This window comes from Ictalurus punctatus, chromosome 17 (assembly GCF_001660625.3).
Source record: "Ictalurus punctatus breed USDA103 chromosome 17, Coco_2.0, whole genome shotgun sequence".
NCBI classification, from domain to species: Eukaryota; Metazoa; Chordata; class Actinopteri; order Siluriformes; family Ictaluridae; genus Ictalurus; species Ictalurus punctatus.
Genome location: NC_030432.2, coordinates 24,200,775 through 24,220,894, shown reverse-complemented (window position 1 = coordinate 24,220,894; position 20,120 = coordinate 24,200,775). Strand labels below are relative to the sequence as shown.

The window sequence follows — 20,120 nt, the reverse complement described above, 5'->3', positions numbered from 1 at the left end:
GAGCACATTAACTCGGCGCATATTTATGCAAGCGTTTAACTGAAAGTTTATGTAAGTGCGCTTTAGACTAATGCGTCCAATTAGGCATTAAATATGTAAGACGTTTTCTTTTGCACCGTTCAACTCAATTTTCCAAGTTATGTACCCATTTGTTCAGTGGAAAATTACCTTGAAAAGATTCCTTTTTTCTTCTTTAAAAGCATGGCACGGGCTTATTGCATCATGGATGTCTCAAAATTATTATAACACACACTGCTTCCTCAAACGTAACGTTATAGGGGAACCGTGAGCTCTATTTTTGTAATCAGGGCTCACATGGGGGGAAAAAAAACAAAACAAGATGTAAGAACAGCAGTGCAGATGTCCAACGTGATATATCAAAAAGTCAGACTTGCACACAGCTAAACATTTTGTATTAAAACAGCATAAGAGCTGCAGTACTGCGGAAAAGTATTACGCACCTTATTTATTATTTTTGTACAGACTTTGTTATAGGTTTTTTATTTGATGACTTCTACATTAGCGAGTAGATTTCCAAACATCCGTTTTCCGGCACAAAATTAAACGCTCCAAAATTTTTTTTTTGTATGTCCGTACGTGGGCGCACGGTGGCTTAGGGGTCAGCACGTTCACCTCGCATCTCACGCCTCCAGGGTCGGGGGTTCGATTCACACCGTGACCCTGTGTGTGTGGAGTTCGCATGTTCTCCCCGTGCTGCGGGGGTTTCCTCCGGGTACTCAGGTTTCCTCCCCCAGTCCAAACACATGCATGGTAGGCTGATTGGCGTGTCTAAAGTGTCCGTAGTGTATGAATGTGTGTGTGAGTGTGTATGTGATTGTGCCCTGTGATGGATTGGCACCCTGTCCAGGGTGTACCCCGCCTCGTGCCCCATGCTCCCTGGGATAGGCTCCAGCTTCCCCGTGACCCTGAAAAGGATACGCGGTATAGAAGATGGATGGATGGATGTCCATACGTTGTCTGTTAATGGCTCGGTTTTGGAGTTCCAAAGTAAATTGAAGAACCTTGGAGTTATTTTTGATCCCAGTCTGACATTTGACCCTCATGTGCCGAACACTGTCAAAACGTCCGTTTTTTTTTAAATCTCAGACCTACCGCGTGCTTACGGCTCATTTTATTCTTTCCTGTTGCTGAAAGTCTGATGAGATCTTTAGCGTTTTCCTCTCATTGACTACTGTACTGCACTTCTCATCAGAGTTTTAAACTGCAATATCTGTAAAAAAAAAATACGACAGCTAGGATCCTGACCGGTACTAGGGTATGTGATCACATGACTCCTATTTTAGAGTGCTTGCACCGAGTCCCTGTCGGGTACCGAGTTGAATTTAAAATCGTCACGTTGACGTATAAAGCATCGCATGGTCTGGCTCCTCGTTATTTGACCGAGCTCTTAACTTTGCACTTTCCGAGTCGTAATTTGCGCTCCTCTCGGTCTGGTCTTTCAGCTGTTCCTTAAACACGTCTTCACTCCACGGCGTTTTCGTCGTACGCCCCTGCACTGTGGATTTCTCTCTCCTGGTTGACATTAGCGAAGCACAGTCGCTATGTACTTTTGAATCTCGTCTTAAAGCATTTTACTTTGGTATAAGCTCGATGTCTGACTTCATCTTGTTATGTATCGCCGTTTATAATTCTATAAAGTCAAAATGCCATTCTGACGGAATTGATATTTCTGACTGTTACGTAACTCGACGTGAATGGGAAAGCTCACCGTGTTCTCTGTTACAGGAGTGTGCACAGTATTTCCTGGAAGTGAAAGACAAAGATATCAAGCAGGCTCTGGCTGGTCTCTTCGTGGAGATTTTGGTGCCTGTTGCAGCAGTAAGTGCAGAAGTATTGGCACAGTTACATTTACATTTACATTTACATTTATGCACTTAGCGGACGCTTTTATCCAAAGCGACTTACAAATGAGAAAGATACAAGCAGAGCGATATATCAAGCAGAGAACAATACAAGAAGTGCTACCATACGAGATCCGTTAATTGAGTTCCAGAAGAAGCAAAGTGCAGAGTAGAGGTGTAAGTGCTTTTTTTTATTATTCTTCTTCTTATTATTATTATGAGTTTGTTAGGTGTTCATAGAAGAGGTGGGTCTTTAGTTGTTTTTTGAAGATGGTGAGAGATTCTGCGGTCCGGATTGAGATTGGAAGTGCATTCCACCACTGAGGAACAGTTAGTGTGAAGGTTCTGGAAAGGGAACTTGCGCCACGCTGAGTTGGAACTAATAAAAACGTCGGTCGCTAATCGATCGCAGATTGCGTGAGGGAACGTAGGCCTTCAGGAGAGAGTTGAGGTAGGGGGCGCTGTTCCTGACAAGGTCTTGTAGGTGAGCATCAAGGCCTTGAACTTGATACGGGCGGCTACAGGAAGCCAGTGGAGGGAGATGAAGAGGGGTGTGACATGGGTTCTCTTGGGCTGGTTGAAGACGAGGCGCGCCGCAGCATTCTGAATCATCTGAAGGGGGTTTGATGGAGCTGCCGGGAGGCCTGAAAGCAGTGAGTCGCAGTAGATCAGTTTAGAGATACCGAGCCCGGACTAGAATCTGTGTAGCCTGTTTGGTGATGTAGGGTCGGATTTTCTTGATGACAAGCTTTCTGCTTACGTGTCGAACTCTAGCATGCGCCTCTGCAAGTCACTCTAGATAAGGGGCGTCTGCTAAATGCTAAATAAAGATTTGACAAAGCAGTCTTTTAGTGTTCTAATTTAAATCTTAAGTGTTAGCACTTCGACTGTCTGACTTACTGTATGTTCGAGAAACATCACCTGAGATTGTGCAGAAGCTACAGTTCTGGCGAATGACAGTACACGGCATGTTTAGAACACTGGCTTCATTATATTTCTTCCCGTGTTTGAATCTTGTTTGGCTGACCCTTGTTCATTTTTTGTCTTCATGGCAGGCTGTGAAGAATGAAGTCAACGTTCCTTGTCTAAGGAACTTTGTGGAGAGTTTGTATGATACAACGTTGGATCTGTCTACTAGGAAGAAACACTCTCTGGTCAGATTCTAGCTCTGTATAACTCTCTTTGTGCTTCCGAAGTGCCGTTTTATCCTCATCTTCTATCCGCTGCTGTGAAATGATCGTCGCCTCGACCAGGCCTATGTCATCTAATTTTAATAACACCTAATCGTCTAACGCATGATTTATTACGTTTCATTTGAAAAATGTCTTTTAATGGATTTCTATCACTGGATTAGTGCAAGTAATACAAATAAATGTAACCTTTTTTTTGTGTGTGTGTGTGTGTGTGTGTGGGGGGGGGGGGGGGGGGGGGGTTAAAAATTCAACCAAATTTTGAAGATAAAAAAAATCGGGGTGTATTTGGTAAATTGTTGCTGTATGGCAACGATGTGCAACGGTGGAAAGTATCATATAGTCAGAAACAACACAAAATGTATGAGATCACAATTCCAATCACCGCATTTCCCAGACTATAAGTTGCAGAGTTTTGTTGCCACCTAGAAAGTGTGTAAAAGTTCTTCTAGAAAGGAATGACAGTTGTAAATGTGTAAATGTGGGTGGATTTACTCCCTCGAAAATTCACAAAAAATCGTATCAAAATTTGAATAATTAGACCCAAACATGCTTTGGGTGGAGTATCTTTTTAATTCTTTCTCTGGAAACATAAAATGTCGAAAATAAGGTGCGATTGCAAAATGTCTGAAGTTAGAATTTTTTCTTACTTAGAATTTAACAGAATACTCAAAATATAGAAAGTAGTTTTGCCTAAATATTGAAAAATGTATCAGATTTTGAGCGCCCTCCGGTGATGACCTTCACCGTACCATGTGACTGCAGAAAAGGAAGTGCAAAGAGCACTTCCCGGTCATGTGACATGCCTTTTTTTTTTTTTGCGACGCCAAACGTAAAGCTCTGTTTTTCCAGTTCCATAGGAAAATAGTAGCTTTGTATTATTTCCTATTAAAAATTCGGAGATAAATTTATCGTTGCTGTACGGCAACACCGTGCAGGAAAGGGCTGATACATTGTATCTTTATCTAAATTGTTATCTGTATAAACAATATTCGTGGAAATTGCCAGACTGAAACCCTTCTCAGGCTTGGGAATTGTTTAGGATACAGAGGGGTGTGTGTGTGACCCTTGCTTTGGGGATCATTTTTGTAATGAATGAAAACTTTGAGACGTTAAGACGTCAGTCCTGACCCTCTGTCTGTGTTTGTGCTCAGGCTCTTTACCCGCTCGTCACATGTCTGCTGTGCGTCAGTCAGAAGCAGTTCTTCCTCAACAGATGGCATGTCTTCCTCAGCAACTGCCTCTCAAACCTGAAGGTAGTGCCTCTTCGCCTTACACTCTATTCCGCTTTTTCACATTTCGACATTAAATTGCCATTTTAATTTTTTTTTTTTTGATATACTCATCTCTAATTACTGTATCATCATCTAAACCGATTTTGAAAAGCCGGCATCTAAACACAACATATTATATACGGTATATTTGATCTCGATGCGTACGCTATAGCTGTAGTGTACAGCTTGCGTATATAATTGTGTTTAACGTGGTATTAAAACGAGCGTATCTGTTGTCCAGAGCAAAGACCCAAAGATGGCCCGTGTAGCCCTGGAGTCTCTCTACCGTCTCCTCTGGGTGTACATGATCCGCATCAAGTGTGAAAGCAACACTGCGACACAGGGGTGAGTGTGTTCCCATGTTGTGTAGAACTCCTGCAGTTAAAGGCCACTGAGAGCCAGGCTTGGGCAGAGCCGCAGGAAGTGGTGTTTACGTCATCATGCCTGCTCCATCAATGCCATCTTTCTTGGTGGATTATGGGCAGGCTGGAGCAGTGAAATAAATAACACACGCTCTGTACCCCACCCAGTGGCGTCACTCTGTGTGTGTGTGTGTGTGTGTGTGTGTGTGTGTGTGTGTGTGTGTGTGTTGCCTCAGCGTAATTAGTGAAGGAGGGCCAGGAGTGGGTGGAGGACAGAAAAAGGAAAACTCTGGGAACTTGGCTAACAGCCTTACTTGGCAGTGGGCTTGGATGCAAACAATGAATAGTACCATTTTGGAACCTAGATGTGCGTTTGGACCTTTTTTAGCTGATGCTTTATTAGGTTTACTAAAATAACCCAGTGGATGCAGTTTGAGCTTTAGGGTGTTCATTTAGTCCAAACGCCAGACCACTATAACTGCAGTAGCACTTTAATGAGCTGCACTGAGGTACAGTCTATGAAGAACTTTATTATTTTTCCATTAGTTGTGAAAAAGCTAATACAACTTTCTTTCTATCATTTTATCCCACAGCACCGTTGAATTCTCAAATCTGATTGGTCACAAGGTTGATTCATGTCCTATAGCAGCAGCTCCGACAGTAATTCACGCTGTAATTCAAATCGTAGATCATTAATGCGCTGTTCTAATACCATGTTGCTTTAATCTAGAGCTATAATAAGGACTTACACGGGGACTTTTATGGTGGATCGACCACATGATCTAAATGTGTTTCATTTACCAAAGACGTAAGATACTGTATGTAGTAATTGTTGATACGGTGATGTTTATTTAACATTTATGCGAGAGTCTCCAGTGTCAGTGCTTTGTAACAGTAGGTAGGTTTTCCACCGTGGGAAAGTCCTCATGGCAGACGAGTTTACACTTTCCTGGTTCTTAGTACATTTACAGCATTTGTCAGACGCCCTTACACAGAGCGACTTAAATCAATCTCTTTTATACAGTGGAACAGTTGAGGGCCTTGTTCGGTGGCCCAGCTTGGCAGTTCTGGGATTTGAACTCGCAACCTTCCATGGCAAGCTGTGATTTTATCTTAGAAAATAGAGGCCGGTGAGGGAGTGACTGTTTATAGCGGCTATAACGTAAAGGAGAACCGTAACTAACTTGCCTTGTGGATGATCAACCACATGAAATGTAGCTATAAATGCTTGAAAAGCATGACATGTCGTTGTTCGGTGAATAAAGAGGGTAATTGTTGGGAAATTGCTGTGGTATAAACGGAAGGCAAGACTTCTGGTTTTGCTGTTGTAGGAAAATAATCGATCTGGGGTGGTAACAGTAACGCCGCTTAGTGTCGACCTGCAACATTTACATTTACAGCATTTGGCGGACGCCCTCATCCAGAGCGACTTACATGTCTCTCGTTTATAACTGAGCAGTCGAGGGTTAAGGGCCGTGCTCAGTGGCCCAGCAGTGGAAGCTTGGATTTGAATGTAAATGACGCACTTATGTAGCGCTTATATCCAAAGCGCCTTACACGGTGTCTCATTCACCCATTCACACACACACACACACACACACACACACCAATGGTAGCAGAGCTGCCACGCGAGGCGCTAGCTTACCATCGGGAGCAACTTGTGGTTCAGTGTCTCGCCCGAGGACACTTCGGCGTGTGGAGTCACGTGGGCCGGGAATCGAACCACCAACCCTACGATTAGTGGATCGTAGCCACAGCCGCCACAGCCGCCCTAATGTATGACCTTCTGACCAGTAGTCCAACATCTTAACCACTGAGCTACCACTGCGCTGCACTGCTCTGCGACATACCCCCCCATTGTTGATTCTTTTCCAATAACAGTATGTCCCTTACATTTAAAACATCAAATTTAATCTTACCTCACTTATATACGATCGGTCTCATTAAGATACAGCAGTAGGGAACATATCCCGTTATGCCGGCTGGTTTACTCAGATGTTTCGTCTAGTTCGGGCATCATATGCAGTGCAGTCACTGACGAAAGGTTTGATGAGTGACGGATTTTAAAATATTGTCAATAATAACTGCAGGATGAAAAATCCACCTTGCAAATTGCGCACGACTCAAATGGTACATAAAGTTCGTGAGGTTAAGATCAGAGTATCAGAGTGAGTTTCTAAACACGGGAAATTGAACACACCTTCCCGAAGGCAGGACCGCGTAATGATCCGAAAGTGAAAGTAGTTATGTGCGTTTGGGCAGGGTTTGTTTTGCTACATTTTTGAGAAATGAAATATTGATGCCAGTTGAGATCTTCCTCTTGCCAATATTAGCATCAGGTTTTTCTTTTATATATATATATATATATATATATATATATATATATATATATATATATATATATATAAAAGAAAAACCTGATGCTAATATTGGCAAGAGGAAGATCTCAACTGGCATCAATATTTCATTTCTATATATATATATATATATATATATATATATATATATATATATATATATGTATATATATTCATATATACATATACACATACATATATATATATACATATATATGTATATACATACATATGTACATATATATCTATATACATACATATGTATATACATATACATATATATATATATATATATATATATATATATATATATATATATATATATATATATATATTTCATTTATATATATATATATATATATATATATATATATATATTAATTAATTTAATAGTTAACAATGTGTCTGTGGCATATACAGTGGTAAATGTTGTTAAAATGTGTATGCTGCAGTATCCATAATCCTGTAGCCCTGCCCCCAAGTCCCATTAAGTTCTGTTAGTCTGTTATAGTCAGTCTATAAACCGTACCACAGGACTGGTGGACCGTGAAAAAGGTTCCGTGTCGTTTTTTTTAATGGCAGACAGTCTAGTTGTTTGCGCAGTAGATAAATTCCTTTAGTGTGCATTGTGTCACAACCTGTTTGGTCTTTTGTGTTTACTGTACTGTGCTCTGGGGTGGGGTTCCTGTAGGGTTGGCGGTTGATTCAGTGCTCGTAGAGTAAGAGGCTACAAGAGGCTACATTCACTTCAGCTAACATCTTGCATAATGAAGTTGCTTGGTCACTTTAGCAGGTTGTACAGACATGAACTGGGATTAGCACGTTGCAGGTTATCAGTCACCACAGCCACTTGGAAGCTGTTAGTCTCTCTCTCTCTCTCACACACACACACGCACACATATATATACACATGCCATGACCTTAAATAAAGCTAGTGTCATGAGGCCATGCCAGGATTCTACCATGCACTAATTTCCCCAAAATAGAGCTGAACTACACTTAGATGAATTGGATGAATTGACTAAAATAGCAGGCTGTACTGCAATACAGCATCCTCATTATTTCTGTGACTGAAGCCAGTTGTTAAAATGAATTCAGATTACATCATGTTTAATTGATTGGTCTTGATAAATTGATGTCATTTGTTTACTGATATATATATTTATTTCTCTCTCTCTCTAAACAGACGTCTTAACAATATTGTCACGACGCTGTTCCCAAAAGGATCTCGGAGTGTGGTCCCAAAAGACATGCCGCTCAATATCTTCGTCAAGATCATTCAGTTTATTGCACAGGTAAAGAAAAAATATACGCACCAACCACACGCGCACACACACACACACACACACACACACACACACACACTAAGTAATGACATATCACACCTATTACTAGCTCCATTTTCCTTTTATAAATAAAAGCTGCAATCCGCATGCAGACCAGACAAATGTCCCCGCGATGTCAAAACGAGTTGTTTTTTAAAATGAATTAAGTAAGTAATTAAGTACGTAGTAAATAAGTAATAAGTAAGTAACTAAATAAGCAGTAAGTAAGTAAATACTAAGTAAGTAGGTACCTAAGTAAGTAGTAAGTAAGTAACTAAGAAGTAAGTAGTAAGTAACTAAGTAATAAGTAAGTAACTAAATAAGTAGTAAGTAAGTAAATAGTAAGTAAGTAGGTAACTAAGTAAGTAGTAAGTATGTAACTAAGAAGTAAGTAAGTAGTAAGTAAGTAACTAAGTAAATAGTAAGTAAGTTGTAAGTAACTAAGTAATAAGTAGGTACCTAAGTAAGTAGTAAGTAACTAAGTAACTAAGAAGTAAGTAGTAAGTAACTAAGTAAATAGTAAGTATAAAGAAAGTAACTAAATAGTAAGTATGTAAATAACTAAGTACTAAGTAAGTAACTAAGTAAATAGTAAGTAAGTGTTAAGAAAGTGACTTAGTAAGTAAGTAAGTAAATAGTAAGTAAGTATTTCGAAAGTAACTTAGTAAGTAAGTAACTAAGTAAATAGTAAGTAAGTGTTAAGAAAGTGACTTAGTAAGTAAGTAAGTAAATAGTAAGTAAGTATTACGAAAGTAACTTAGTAAGTAAGTAACTAAGTAAATAGTAAGTAAGTGTTAAGAAAGTGACTTACTAAGTAAGTAAGTAAATAGTAAGTAAGTATTAAGAAAGTAACTTAGTAAGTAAGTAAGTAAGTAAATAGTAAGTAAGTGTTAAGAAAGTGACTTAGTAAGTAAGTAAGTAAATAGTAAGTAAGTATTACGAAAGTAACTTAGTAAGTAGTAAGTAGGTAGTAACTAAGGAAGTAAACCGGTAAATAGTAAATATTTATAAGCCCATTTTATGAGTTGAAGCAAAACTATTAGGTGTGTACACATTTATAACTGTCAGTGTTTGTTAATTATTTTATGAAGCAACGTTGTTTGTTTTACTTGTTTAACTCCCTTCTTACAGGAAAGGCTTGATTTTGCCATGAAGGAAATCATCTTTGACCTGCTGTGTGTTGGGAAGCCTGCAAAAGCTTTTAGTCTTAACCCAGAGGTATATAAATAATGAAGTTATTATAATACTAAATCGATATATCCTGCACTGCTTTGTACTGTGTGTGTTCTGTTGATAGTGCTGCATTCCCATGCACGCCGTTTCCTCCGCTGATGCTTACGATACGGAATGCAGTAAATTGAGTTACTCGTTACACGTATTTGAATGCAAGTCGATGATCGTCTTGGTTTTCCTAATGGCTCTGTGTGTACTTCAGAGGATGAATATTGGCCTGCGTGCATTCCTGGTCATCGCCGATAAGCTGCAGCAGAAGGACGGAGAGCCACCGATGCCCAACACGGGGGTCACTCTTCCGTCTGGGAACACGCTGCGGGTCAAAAAGACGTACCTGAGCAAAGCACTCACCGAGGAGGAGGCCAAACTTATAGGTGACCGACTGCAATCATGCAGTGCTTACTGAGAGATATACTTTAAGATATAGATGGATGGATGGGATAGATAGATAGATAGATAGATAGATAGATAGATAGATAGATAGATAGATAGATAGATAGATAGATAGATAGATAGATAGATAGATAGATAGATAGATAGATAGATAGATAGATAGATAGATAGATAGATAGACATCTATATCTGAAAGTATAACTATGCATTACATACATTTAGCAGTTTGTAAATTTTTTTAACAAGCAATTTTTGGCTTATCAGATTTAAAAAATACCCTAGAAAAGGTATCTTTTTGTGTTTGTGGCTTTTTAGATTTCTTTTTAAAAAAATTTCTGGCCCAGAAATTAGGCCCTGCCCCTTTTTACCTAAAGGCTGATTTAAAGACAGTTCATCGAGTGGTTGAAATTTGTTTCTATGACAACTAAATAGCCTTAATAGTGAAGTTGATCCCATATAGCAAGTTTAAAGCAGGTTTTACTTAAAAGGTTTAAAATGAAAGGGTTTTCCAAAATGAGTAGTGTTCACCTAGAACTCAGGAAACTTCAGGAAACTCCCGAAGCCGGTTGAGAAAACCCCAAGAGCATACAAAGCTCATCAGTAATACTGTTAAGAATGTATAAGATCAAATCATTTTGATTTGCTGAGCACTTTTCCTGGTCAGTGCATAATTTCCTATGTTTTATTTATGTAATTACAAGAAAAGACGACCGTTTGAATATACTTCATCTTTTATCCCATGTGTTCTGCCATGTAGGAATGTCTCTCTACTATTCCCAAGTTCGGAAAGCCATAGACAACATCCTGAGACATTTGGATAAAGAAGTGGGTCGCTGTATGATGCTTACTAATGCGCAGATGCTTAATAAGGAACCGGAGGACATGATCACGTGAGTATGACCCACAGCACACCAGATCTATACAGAACGACCAGGAGAGATTCTCAGTCTGTTAACGTCAATCATTTGCACCTCTAACAGATATTCTTTTACGCTAGAGGAATAAACGTAACAGAGACGTTTACTTCACCGTCCAGTTACGATCACTTTACTTGATGCACGTTGCAGGATCACGTCATGTAATAAATCCGTGAAAAGACGTATCTTTTCTGATGCGTGTCAATTTCTTCAGCATAGAGATGAAAGATGTCATATACATATATGTCATAGATCATATCGATCTGTTTGTTTGTTTTTTTACTCTAAATAATAAAGAAATAATCATTTCTTTTCCTGAAAAATGCTTTCTCTTGAGAGTGAAATAAATATTTGAGTCCTAACAACATCAAGAGAGTTTTTCCATGCATATTTGTGCATATTTAATCCTACAAAGCCTCGTTTGCGTAAACGAGTGAACGTTCCCGACAAAATCCGAGTACAAGTACAGTTAAACCGTATCAGAAATCAGCTGAAGAGATTAATTATGATGTGTTTTGTTGGATAACGTTGATCTATTTATCTGCCTTAAGTAGGTTAGATCGCTGTGTAATACATATGTAATTATACACTCTATAACTACACGTTTTTTTCCCTTTGGCTGTGGTAATGGAATAATATTCCTAGTTTATTTCTGTCTGTGTTTGCGTGTTCTCAGAGGGGAGAGGAAGCCCAAGATCGACCTGTTTAGGACGTGTGTAGCCGCCATCCCTCGCATCCTGCCTGATGGCATGACCAAGCCAGAGCTCGTCGACCTGCTAGCCCGGTGAGTGCGTGTATGTGTGTGTGTGTGAGTGTGTGTATGTGTGTGTGAGAGATAGGGGTAGATGATGGGATGGTGTGATGGGACCTGACGTGAAGCAGAGTTACTGTTACCACGTCGACGTTGATTATTCTGAAACATTCTCGTCCTCGTACACCACATCCGTCGCCGAAGGATACAATTTGTAATTCATTGATGAACAACACACGTGTTTTTATTTATTTATTTATTTAGTTAGTTATATTTCACGTTGTGAAGCATCTGTAAGGATGCACAAAAGCACAGGGGATGCACGGCTGATCTGGTTTCTCCGAGACTCCTCGGTAAAGTGATCTCTTCCTGGCTGAATCGGTCATCTCGGTGCAATCCGAGAGGTGAACTGCTCTAATCGGGTCTATTTCCTCATGTTTAAAGCATTAGGTCAGAGCAGGTTTATTTGACTGCGCGGGATAACCTCGAGTGCTGCGTTCCTGTTGCACGCGCCGTATCAGAAGAACGTAAAAACCGAATGATTTCTTAAATAAAATGCCGTGTCGAGGAAGATTTCAGGTGAAAAATAAAGGGATTCGCGAGTTGTTCCTTTTCAGATATCTCTCATACCGTATTTAACTAATGTTTAGTAATGCACAGCTAACGGATGACGGCCGATTCTGATTGGTCGGAAGGCTGCGACACGATTCACACGTATACAGTATATTATAATGTGCTCGTTCTGATTCGTTATCATTTCTGTTCATGATTATGTCTGAAATAGAGACGTTTCGTTAGCATTCCTTTAGCATTTTTGGAAGGAGTCTCCAGTGTCAGTGAAGTGAAAGTCTTCAGGACGGACGATGTTGTGCTTCGCGGTTTCCGAGTAACGTGAGCGGCTGTGCTTTTTAACTTGAAGTGAAGGAAATGAAGGAGAAAAGAGGGAAACAACTGTTTATAACTGCAGCAACACAACGGGATAACGGTAATAGGCTTGTTTCAGAGACGTTGTTATGTTGTAAGCATGGCAAAGTGACAAACACTTCAGGATGGGCTGTTACAGGGAAATACACGATATGGCCGAAAGTATGTGGACGTAGACTTCCACGCTTCTGGGAAGGCTGGGAATGAAACTGCTAGATTTTGGAGTGTGGCTGTGGGGATTTGTGTCCATTCAGCCACAGGAGCGTTAGTGAGATCAGGCACTGATCATGATAACGATAACGAGTCTTTATTAATCACGTGTACATTACAGCACGGTGAAATTCTTTTCTTCGCATACCCCAGCATGTCAGGAATTTGGGGTCAGAGCGCAGGGTCAGACATGATACAGCGCCCCCTGGAGCAGAGAAGGTTAAGGGCCTTGCTCAAGGGCCCAACAGCGGCAGCTTGGCAGTGCTGGAGCTTGAACCCCCGACGTATAAAGACAGCATACACAACTGTGTGCTTCTAGCATTATGGCAGCAGTTTGTGGAAGGCCCACATATGGGTGTGATGATCAGGTGTCCAGAAAGTTTTGGCCATATAATATGTTCAACATTCACTTTTCACTATTGGGCTGCAATACCGTACCTCGTCGTTGCTTGATTTTCCTGAAACAGCATGAACCGTTGTGTTTTCTATCCTTACATAATCTGCCTTTTGTCACGAATCCCACTCCCGCGGCCGTGTAGTCTTCGTATCTTGTTTTGATGTTCCTCCACATGCTTCTTTGTTTACACTGAAGTGCATCTTGTTTTGATTTTCAGTCTTGTCTCCTTCCTTGTCCTGTGATTGGTATGTTCCCTGATTGTACTCAACTGTCTTCGGTTCATGCATCCATTTGTTTGCTTATTTATAACCCCTCCCCCGTGTCCTCGTCTCACTGCGAAGTCTTACCATTCTTGTCTTTACGTCCAAGCCTTGTTCTTGTTTCATATGTAGTATTTCCTGGTTTAGACCATTGCTCGTGTTTCTGGTTTCCTAATTATGGATAACTCCAGTTGAATGTTGTCAGGCCCGTGTTTTGACCCCGGCTTTGACCTTGACTCTGATTTTTCGACTCACCGCATGTTACACCTTTAATATTTATTAAGGATTTAAATGAACATTATTTTCACTTCAAGTGTTTCAAGTAAAATGCAGAATTTAGGCGTATTTCTATAATATTCTATAATGTTTGTTTGTTATTATATAACATATTATTTTGAATCACACTGTTATTTGTGAGTATTATGAGTATTACGAACGTGTTTGATGGCCGCGTGACTTGTTCAGTCGGTGGAAATGTCGTCATAATAACGTATAGTTAAGTGCTTGACTCGGAGTGTCTTGCGAGCAGGTTGACCATCCACATGGACGATGAGCTGCGTCTGATAGCGCAGAATTCCCTGCAGAGTCTGCTGCTGGACTTCTCAGACTGGCGGGAGGAAGTGCTGCTGGGATACAGCGGTTTCCTGCTGCGGGAGGTGCAGGACACACAGCAGAGCCTTCTTCACTCCTCTATTAAACTGCTCCACCAGCTGCTCACGCAGTGGAGGCTCGCTCTCCTCACATCCAGCAGGAGCACGGAGAGCTCCAACATCTGCTCGGCCGAGGTAAAACATCGACACTTACGCTTATATCTGTTCCCATCGGTCCATGCTGGATATGATGATAGTCGGAGAATATGATCCTGATGTGTTTGGACAAATGAACCGTGTGAGTGTTTATTGGTTTTGGAGCTGAGGTTAAGGTGGAGTTGCAGATGGTGGGTGTGGCAGGATGTCACGAAGATGATTCACACCTTTCTGTTGCTCTAATCACCTTCCAAAATGAAATCAAATAAATCCATCCACTACACCGTTTCATGTTTGTGTTATAAATTAAAACGGAAGATTTATAGAACTCAGTTGATGTGAATGCGTCATGTTGTTATTTTACTATGTTTAACACTTTTAAAGTGTGTGTGTGTGTGTGTGTGGATATTGTATATGTACTGTATGTATTGTATCTGTGTGTATATTACATCTGGCTGTGTGTGTGTGTGTGTGTGTGTGTGTGTGTAGTTATTACAGGGTGCGTCAGGCTCCAGGCTCCGTGCTGAAGCTGCTCCTTTCTCGGCGGTGTTGCGTGCTCTCGAGGGTCTCGCTCTCGTGCTGCTCTGCTCCTGTCACACTGCTACACGCAAACTAGCCGTGTCCGTGCTCCGAGAGCTCCGCCTCCTCCTGCTCACGGTCTCACACACTGAGGTTAGAGCACACACACACACACACATCTCTCACAGCGTACATTATAGCAACCCACATTTCTGATTCTGGGCTTGAGGACACAAGGCTAAAACCATCCTTGGACTCAGTCATGTATTCATTCACAGCTCCGAACGCATTTTCAAGATACGTAATAATACGGATATTTAGATGTCTAGATATTTAACAGTTTAATACAATTTTTGTCCTGTGAGAAATTCCAGTCCTCTACAGTAAACGTGGAATTAAGAGAATCAGCGTGTGTATAGATTCATTTTTTGGGATATGATAGACCATTACCTGGGGTTATTTCTTGAAAGAACAGATTATAATAGGTAAAAGACAGTGACATCTTTACCGACACGGACACATGCGTACTCACGTGATGGATTCAGACACGGCGTAAATCGCAGATTAATAATTACCCCTTGTAAACCCCATCTGATTTAATCTACTCTAACGGTATTGCTAATTTACCACCTGGGGCAGCTAACTGCCATAACGGCTAGGTGGGGTTTTATGAGCGCTATAAATAATGCTAACAAGTTGGCGCATTACAAGTACACTAATGCAAAAATAAATAAATAAATGAAGGTCTATAAATTCCAGCACCTGATGGAGGGTTTAATAAGGAAAGCAAAGCCAAGGACACGTTAAAAAAAAAAAAAAAAAAAAAAAAAGTGAAATTTGGAAGTGTTTGTGAACACGAGTGTGTGGTGGATGTGTGTGTGTTGGACAGGATGATGAGCGGCCCATGCTGGACGTGCTGGACCAGGCGAGCCCGGTGGTGCTGGAGAGCTTCACAAATGTGCTGAGCGATTCTGTAAGCAATTCTGTGTGTGTGTGTGGGTGTGTGTGTGTGTGTGTGTGTGTGGTTTAACTCACACAGAAGCAGCCTCTGTCCAGCCACAAAGTCGCCTCTGTTCTCACCATCATACAAGTTAGTTTGGCCGGTCCACCCTCTGTTTATGGATTAATACTCAGATTAATACTCAGTGTGTGTTGTGGACTGTACAGAGCCTGTGTGTTCAGTGCTGCAAAGAATCTTCACTTCCTGCAAGGTCCAGCACTCGAAATGCACGTCCAAATAAGTGCTTTTGTAGTAGTGCATTTGTACTACTGTAGTTATCGAATTCTCGAATCTGATTGGTCAGGAGGTGTCTCGTCCAGCCAATCAGCGGTTTATATTAATGCGCTTGTTCTAATACCTTATCACAACTAATTCACATTAGAGCACAGGATAATCCACATAATCTAACCTAATAATACATCGATTTATAAATAATAAACAGTAACGTGTCTTTGTTGACATGGTGACGTCTGTCAGGAGATGTTTATTTAGGATTTTTGGAAGGAGTCTCCAGTGTCAGTGCGCTGTAGCAGTCAGTGGTAGAGCTGTCGCTATCAGTAAACGGATAAAAAGTACAAGATGCAGGTGTTTAAGCAAAGCGTTGGCGCGTGAGAGGAATAGAAGACATAAACTGTGAAGAGTGACTGAGTTTGAGTGAAAAATGAATGCAAGGATTATGAAATCATGACGTGTGTTATGAATTACGAATATTTTTGACAAGGTCAAAGGCATTGTTTGGTGTGCGACCGTGCTGTTGTTTTAAATCTAAGACATTATTTGAATCGCATTAAAACTTTTCATGCCGTCGTTATTTTTAAAACACATCCAGACTTAGGTCAAGGGGAACGACTGGGTATTAACCCGGATACGCTTTATTAAAAATACCAAGCAGTCCAAACATTATGTTTGTACTTCAGACGTCGATTCCTTCAGGACACCAGGCTGACCTTGCGTGGTTAGTGGAGTGGAGCGGGAGTCTCCTCAGCAGTCAGTATGACGTGTGCAGCCCCTCGTCGGTGTGGGTGGTGGCACAGTGGGCACGGGACCCCTGGGCTCTTTGCCTCTTCAGCCTGCTGAGACAGGAACATCTACCTAAGCAGTGTCCTACAGCGCTGAGCTACGCCTGGTCCTATGCCTTCACCCGCCTGCAGTTGCTCATGCCTGTGATCGATCCCAGGTGAGACACGGCTCTCTCAGCTGACCGAGTGCTTTATTCTATGCCCAACATGCTGAATAACATGATAAATCATTCATAAATAAATGTGTGAAATCGTTTTCCGTCGATGTTAGCAACCCAGCTAATGCTAAAAAGATGAGTGCAGCGGGTTCGGGTGACAACTACGTGGCTCTGTGGAGGAACTACCTGATCCTGTGCTTCGGCGTGGCCAAGCCGAGCATCATGAGCCCTGGACATCTGCGAGCCTCCGCTCCAGAGATCATGACCCCTACTAGTGAGAACAGCAGCAGCTACGACTACAAAGTGCGTACTCAGAATTAACAGTCATTAATGAACACGTTCTAGTTGCACCGGCTGATTCATTTAGCTTGTATTCATTTTTGAAAGTTGTAAGTATTGTACGTTTGGATGGCGCTGTACACATGACAGTGTAATGATGTGTGTGTGGGTGTGTGTGTGTTGTGCATCAGGTGGTGGGGACGCCCTCAGTAGCGTGGCTATTAAAGCAGCTCGTTCCCTTGATGCGTTCCGAGAGCATCGAGATCACCGAGGCGCTGGTGCTGGGCTTCGGCCGCACGAACTCGCTCATTTTCAGGTCAGAAATCCAAACGCCGTCGTTTCCTAACCTGTGCCCGTATTTATCAATAAATTGTTAACAATGCATTCTAAGTAACACACCAATACCAAAATTTAGGCCCAGTTCGCTGAGTCATAGGCACTACTTATCGTGCGTCATAAAAGTAGCTGTAAACTATAATGCATTGTGATAAATAATTATAACAACATGTATAATGACTTCTGAGGGCATTATAACGTGCTACGTGTACGGAGTTCATTGTAGTTATGACTTTCATGGAAACCAAATAACTTTGCTGTACTCTTGTCGAATTTGTTTAAAAAATGTATCTGTTGGTGTGTTTCGTGCAGAGAACTGATCGAAGAACTGCACCCTTTGATGAAGGAAGCTCTGGAAAAGAGACCGGAGGTCAGTGTCTATACCATAACATCTGCATAGGATGTACAAGTGTGTAGAAATCCAATCAAAGGATAGTGCTCGCGCAGTTAGTGAAAGCTTGGCTAACACTCCGTGGTCACTGAGACACTCACTCAGTGGTCTTTTGTTATGACGTGTGCTTTTGTTTCGGTTTTGGTCCTGTCCCCACGCCCTGTCGAGCCGTTGGTTGATTACCCTAATGTGTTCACCTGTTCTGTGTGAATTCACTTCACTTGTGAAGTGCTGCACATAGAATGCAACAGAGTGCCTTGTATCTGTTTGTGTAAATGCTTATAATGTGTCCATACAGCCATGTACACCGTGTATGTTTATGTTGCGTAAATACAAGATGGATGGTTGTATAAAAACGGTATGAAGCTTTCTTTATGGATGCAATTTACTTCAATCACTGAGCGCTTGTTATGCATCAGAATAAGAAGCGGAGAGAGCGAAGGGATCTGCTGAGGCTCCAACTGCTCAGGATCTTTGAGCTGCTGGCTGATTCTGGGGTTATCAGCGACAGGTGAGAGTGGTATATTCATCTTTATCTGACTGTGTGTGTGTGTGTGTGTGTGTGTGTGTGTGTTTTTGTATGAATATGTTGTGGATTCCCACTCTCGGTGAGCAGGGGGTTTCCTAGCTGCTCTCATGTAGTCTTCATATTCCGTGATTACTCTACTGTGTTCACCTGTGTCGTGCCTCGCCTTGATTAGTTTGGTTATTTCTGACCTGCTGTTTCGTTTTCTCCCCGTTGAGTCGCGTCATGTTTTTGCCTCATTTAGTTCACACCTCAGTTTCCTGTCTTCCGTGTTTCTTTGTGTAGTTCTTCCTGGTTCGGGCCTGAACCCGTTCTTGTGTTTCGATTATCGGTTATTCTTTTTCGTTACGCTATCCGTCTTGTGTTTTGACCTCAGCTACTCACTTTGAGGACGGTTCTTGGATTTACCCTTAATCAAACACATGCTGAGTTTATGCACTGGCGTCATGTCCTCTGAAAATGTGACTTTATTATGTACTAGGGACGTCAAAATTCCTCAAAAAAAAAAAAAAAGAAGTAGTATAACATATAGTATTTGTTTTTGTAATAATTTTATTATTATTGAGCCTATAATTAAATCTCGAACATCAGCAGCACCGTGCATTCATATGACATAAACTGCACACAGTTAAAACTGTCATCCGTAATGAATTTGGAAATTTTTTTCTCATTGATTTATTTACTTCTTGTTGCTGATGTTTAGCTTGTTTTCCTAGGCAAGCCAGGATATATATGTACATCTAAAAATCTGCCATACATACGAAGTTATTAACAAGGATAATAAGTTTATCATTTTTCTTTATTTGTATCTCCAAATATTTACTATATATATATATATATATATATATATATATATATATATATATATATATATATATATATATATATATATGCATATTTGATAGAGATGGCATAAAGGATTACTGTATATAGCCTACATAATGCACTCTATAGCCGCTTTAGTTCACATGTATTTTACACTGGAAGTTCATCACTAATTAATAAGGAATGATTAAAGAGCTCGTTATAAACAAAAGCTGATCCATTTCCAGGAATAATGCTTTATCCTACACTTTTTGAGACGCAGTATATTTTATATTTATCTGAATTCATTGAATTTTCCTGTTCTCTCTCTCTCTCTCTCTCTCTCTCTCTCTCTCTCTCTCTCTCTCTCTCTCTCTCTCTCTCCCTCTCTCTCTCTCTCTCTCTCTCTCCCTCTCTCTCTCTCTCTCTCTCTCTCTCTCTCAGTACTAATGGAGCACTGGAACGGGACACTCTGGCTCTTGGCGCTCTCTTTCTGGAGTATGTGGATCTGACCAGGATGCTTTTGGAGGCTGAGAACGACAAAGACATGGAGATCCTCAGAGACATCCGATCCCACTTTAGCTCCATGGTGGCCAACCTCATACAATGTGTCCCTGGTAAAGCCCGAACTCCCAAATAAAACAGTTCCCTCAGTGTAGAACCCAGAGACGCTTCTGAACGAGGACAGTGTGACTGCTGTTCATGAACTCAGACTTTCCATGATGGAACATAAGTTTGGCAAATGTTTTATTCCAAGTTGTTCCTATTAATATGACTAACTTCATTGTTGCCCTTCTGTCTGACTGATAGCATTTACAGTTCTCTTTGTAAGATTCTTCTGAAAATCGCAGTAATGATTGTAATGATGTAAAGGGCAGAATGACGAG

The 20,120-nt window shown here is 40.9% G+C and overlaps 1 protein-coding gene across 7 annotated transcripts in view; it reads left to right on the top strand.

The window, feature by feature from the left end:
* The window catches only part of frya (furry homolog a (Drosophila)), a 104,697-nt gene that overhangs the window by 46,945 nt on the left and 37,632 nt on the right, over positions 1-20,120 (top strand). For all 7 annotated transcript variants that reach the window (XR_008398228.1, XM_053687402.1, XM_017490666.3 and 4 more), the window contains exons 9-26: positions 1,747-1,839; positions 2,918-3,016; positions 4,207-4,308; positions 4,568-4,671; positions 8,232-8,340; positions 9,502-9,588; positions 9,806-9,977; positions 10,754-10,886; positions 11,590-11,697; positions 13,985-14,240; positions 14,691-14,873; positions 15,610-15,693; positions 16,638-16,897; positions 17,011-17,200; positions 17,368-17,492; positions 17,825-17,882; positions 18,323-18,414; positions 19,678-19,850. Coding sequence is in view for 6 of the 7 variants with exons in the window: in XM_053687402.1 (XP_053543377.1) it covers positions 1,747-1,839; positions 2,918-3,016; positions 4,207-4,308; positions 4,568-4,671; positions 8,232-8,340; positions 9,502-9,588; positions 9,806-9,977; positions 10,754-10,886; positions 11,590-11,697; positions 13,985-14,240; positions 14,691-14,873; positions 15,610-15,693; positions 16,638-16,897; positions 17,011-17,200; positions 17,368-17,492; positions 17,825-17,882; positions 18,323-18,414; positions 19,678-19,850 (2,428 nt within the window). In the remaining variant the exon portion in view is untranslated. The remainder of the gene's footprint in view (positions 1-1,746; positions 1,840-2,917; positions 3,017-4,206; positions 4,309-4,567; positions 4,672-8,231; positions 8,341-9,501; positions 9,589-9,805; positions 9,978-10,753; positions 10,887-11,589; positions 11,698-13,984; positions 14,241-14,690; positions 14,874-15,609; positions 15,694-16,637; positions 16,898-17,010; positions 17,201-17,367; positions 17,493-17,824; positions 17,883-18,322; positions 18,415-19,677; positions 19,851-20,120) is intronic.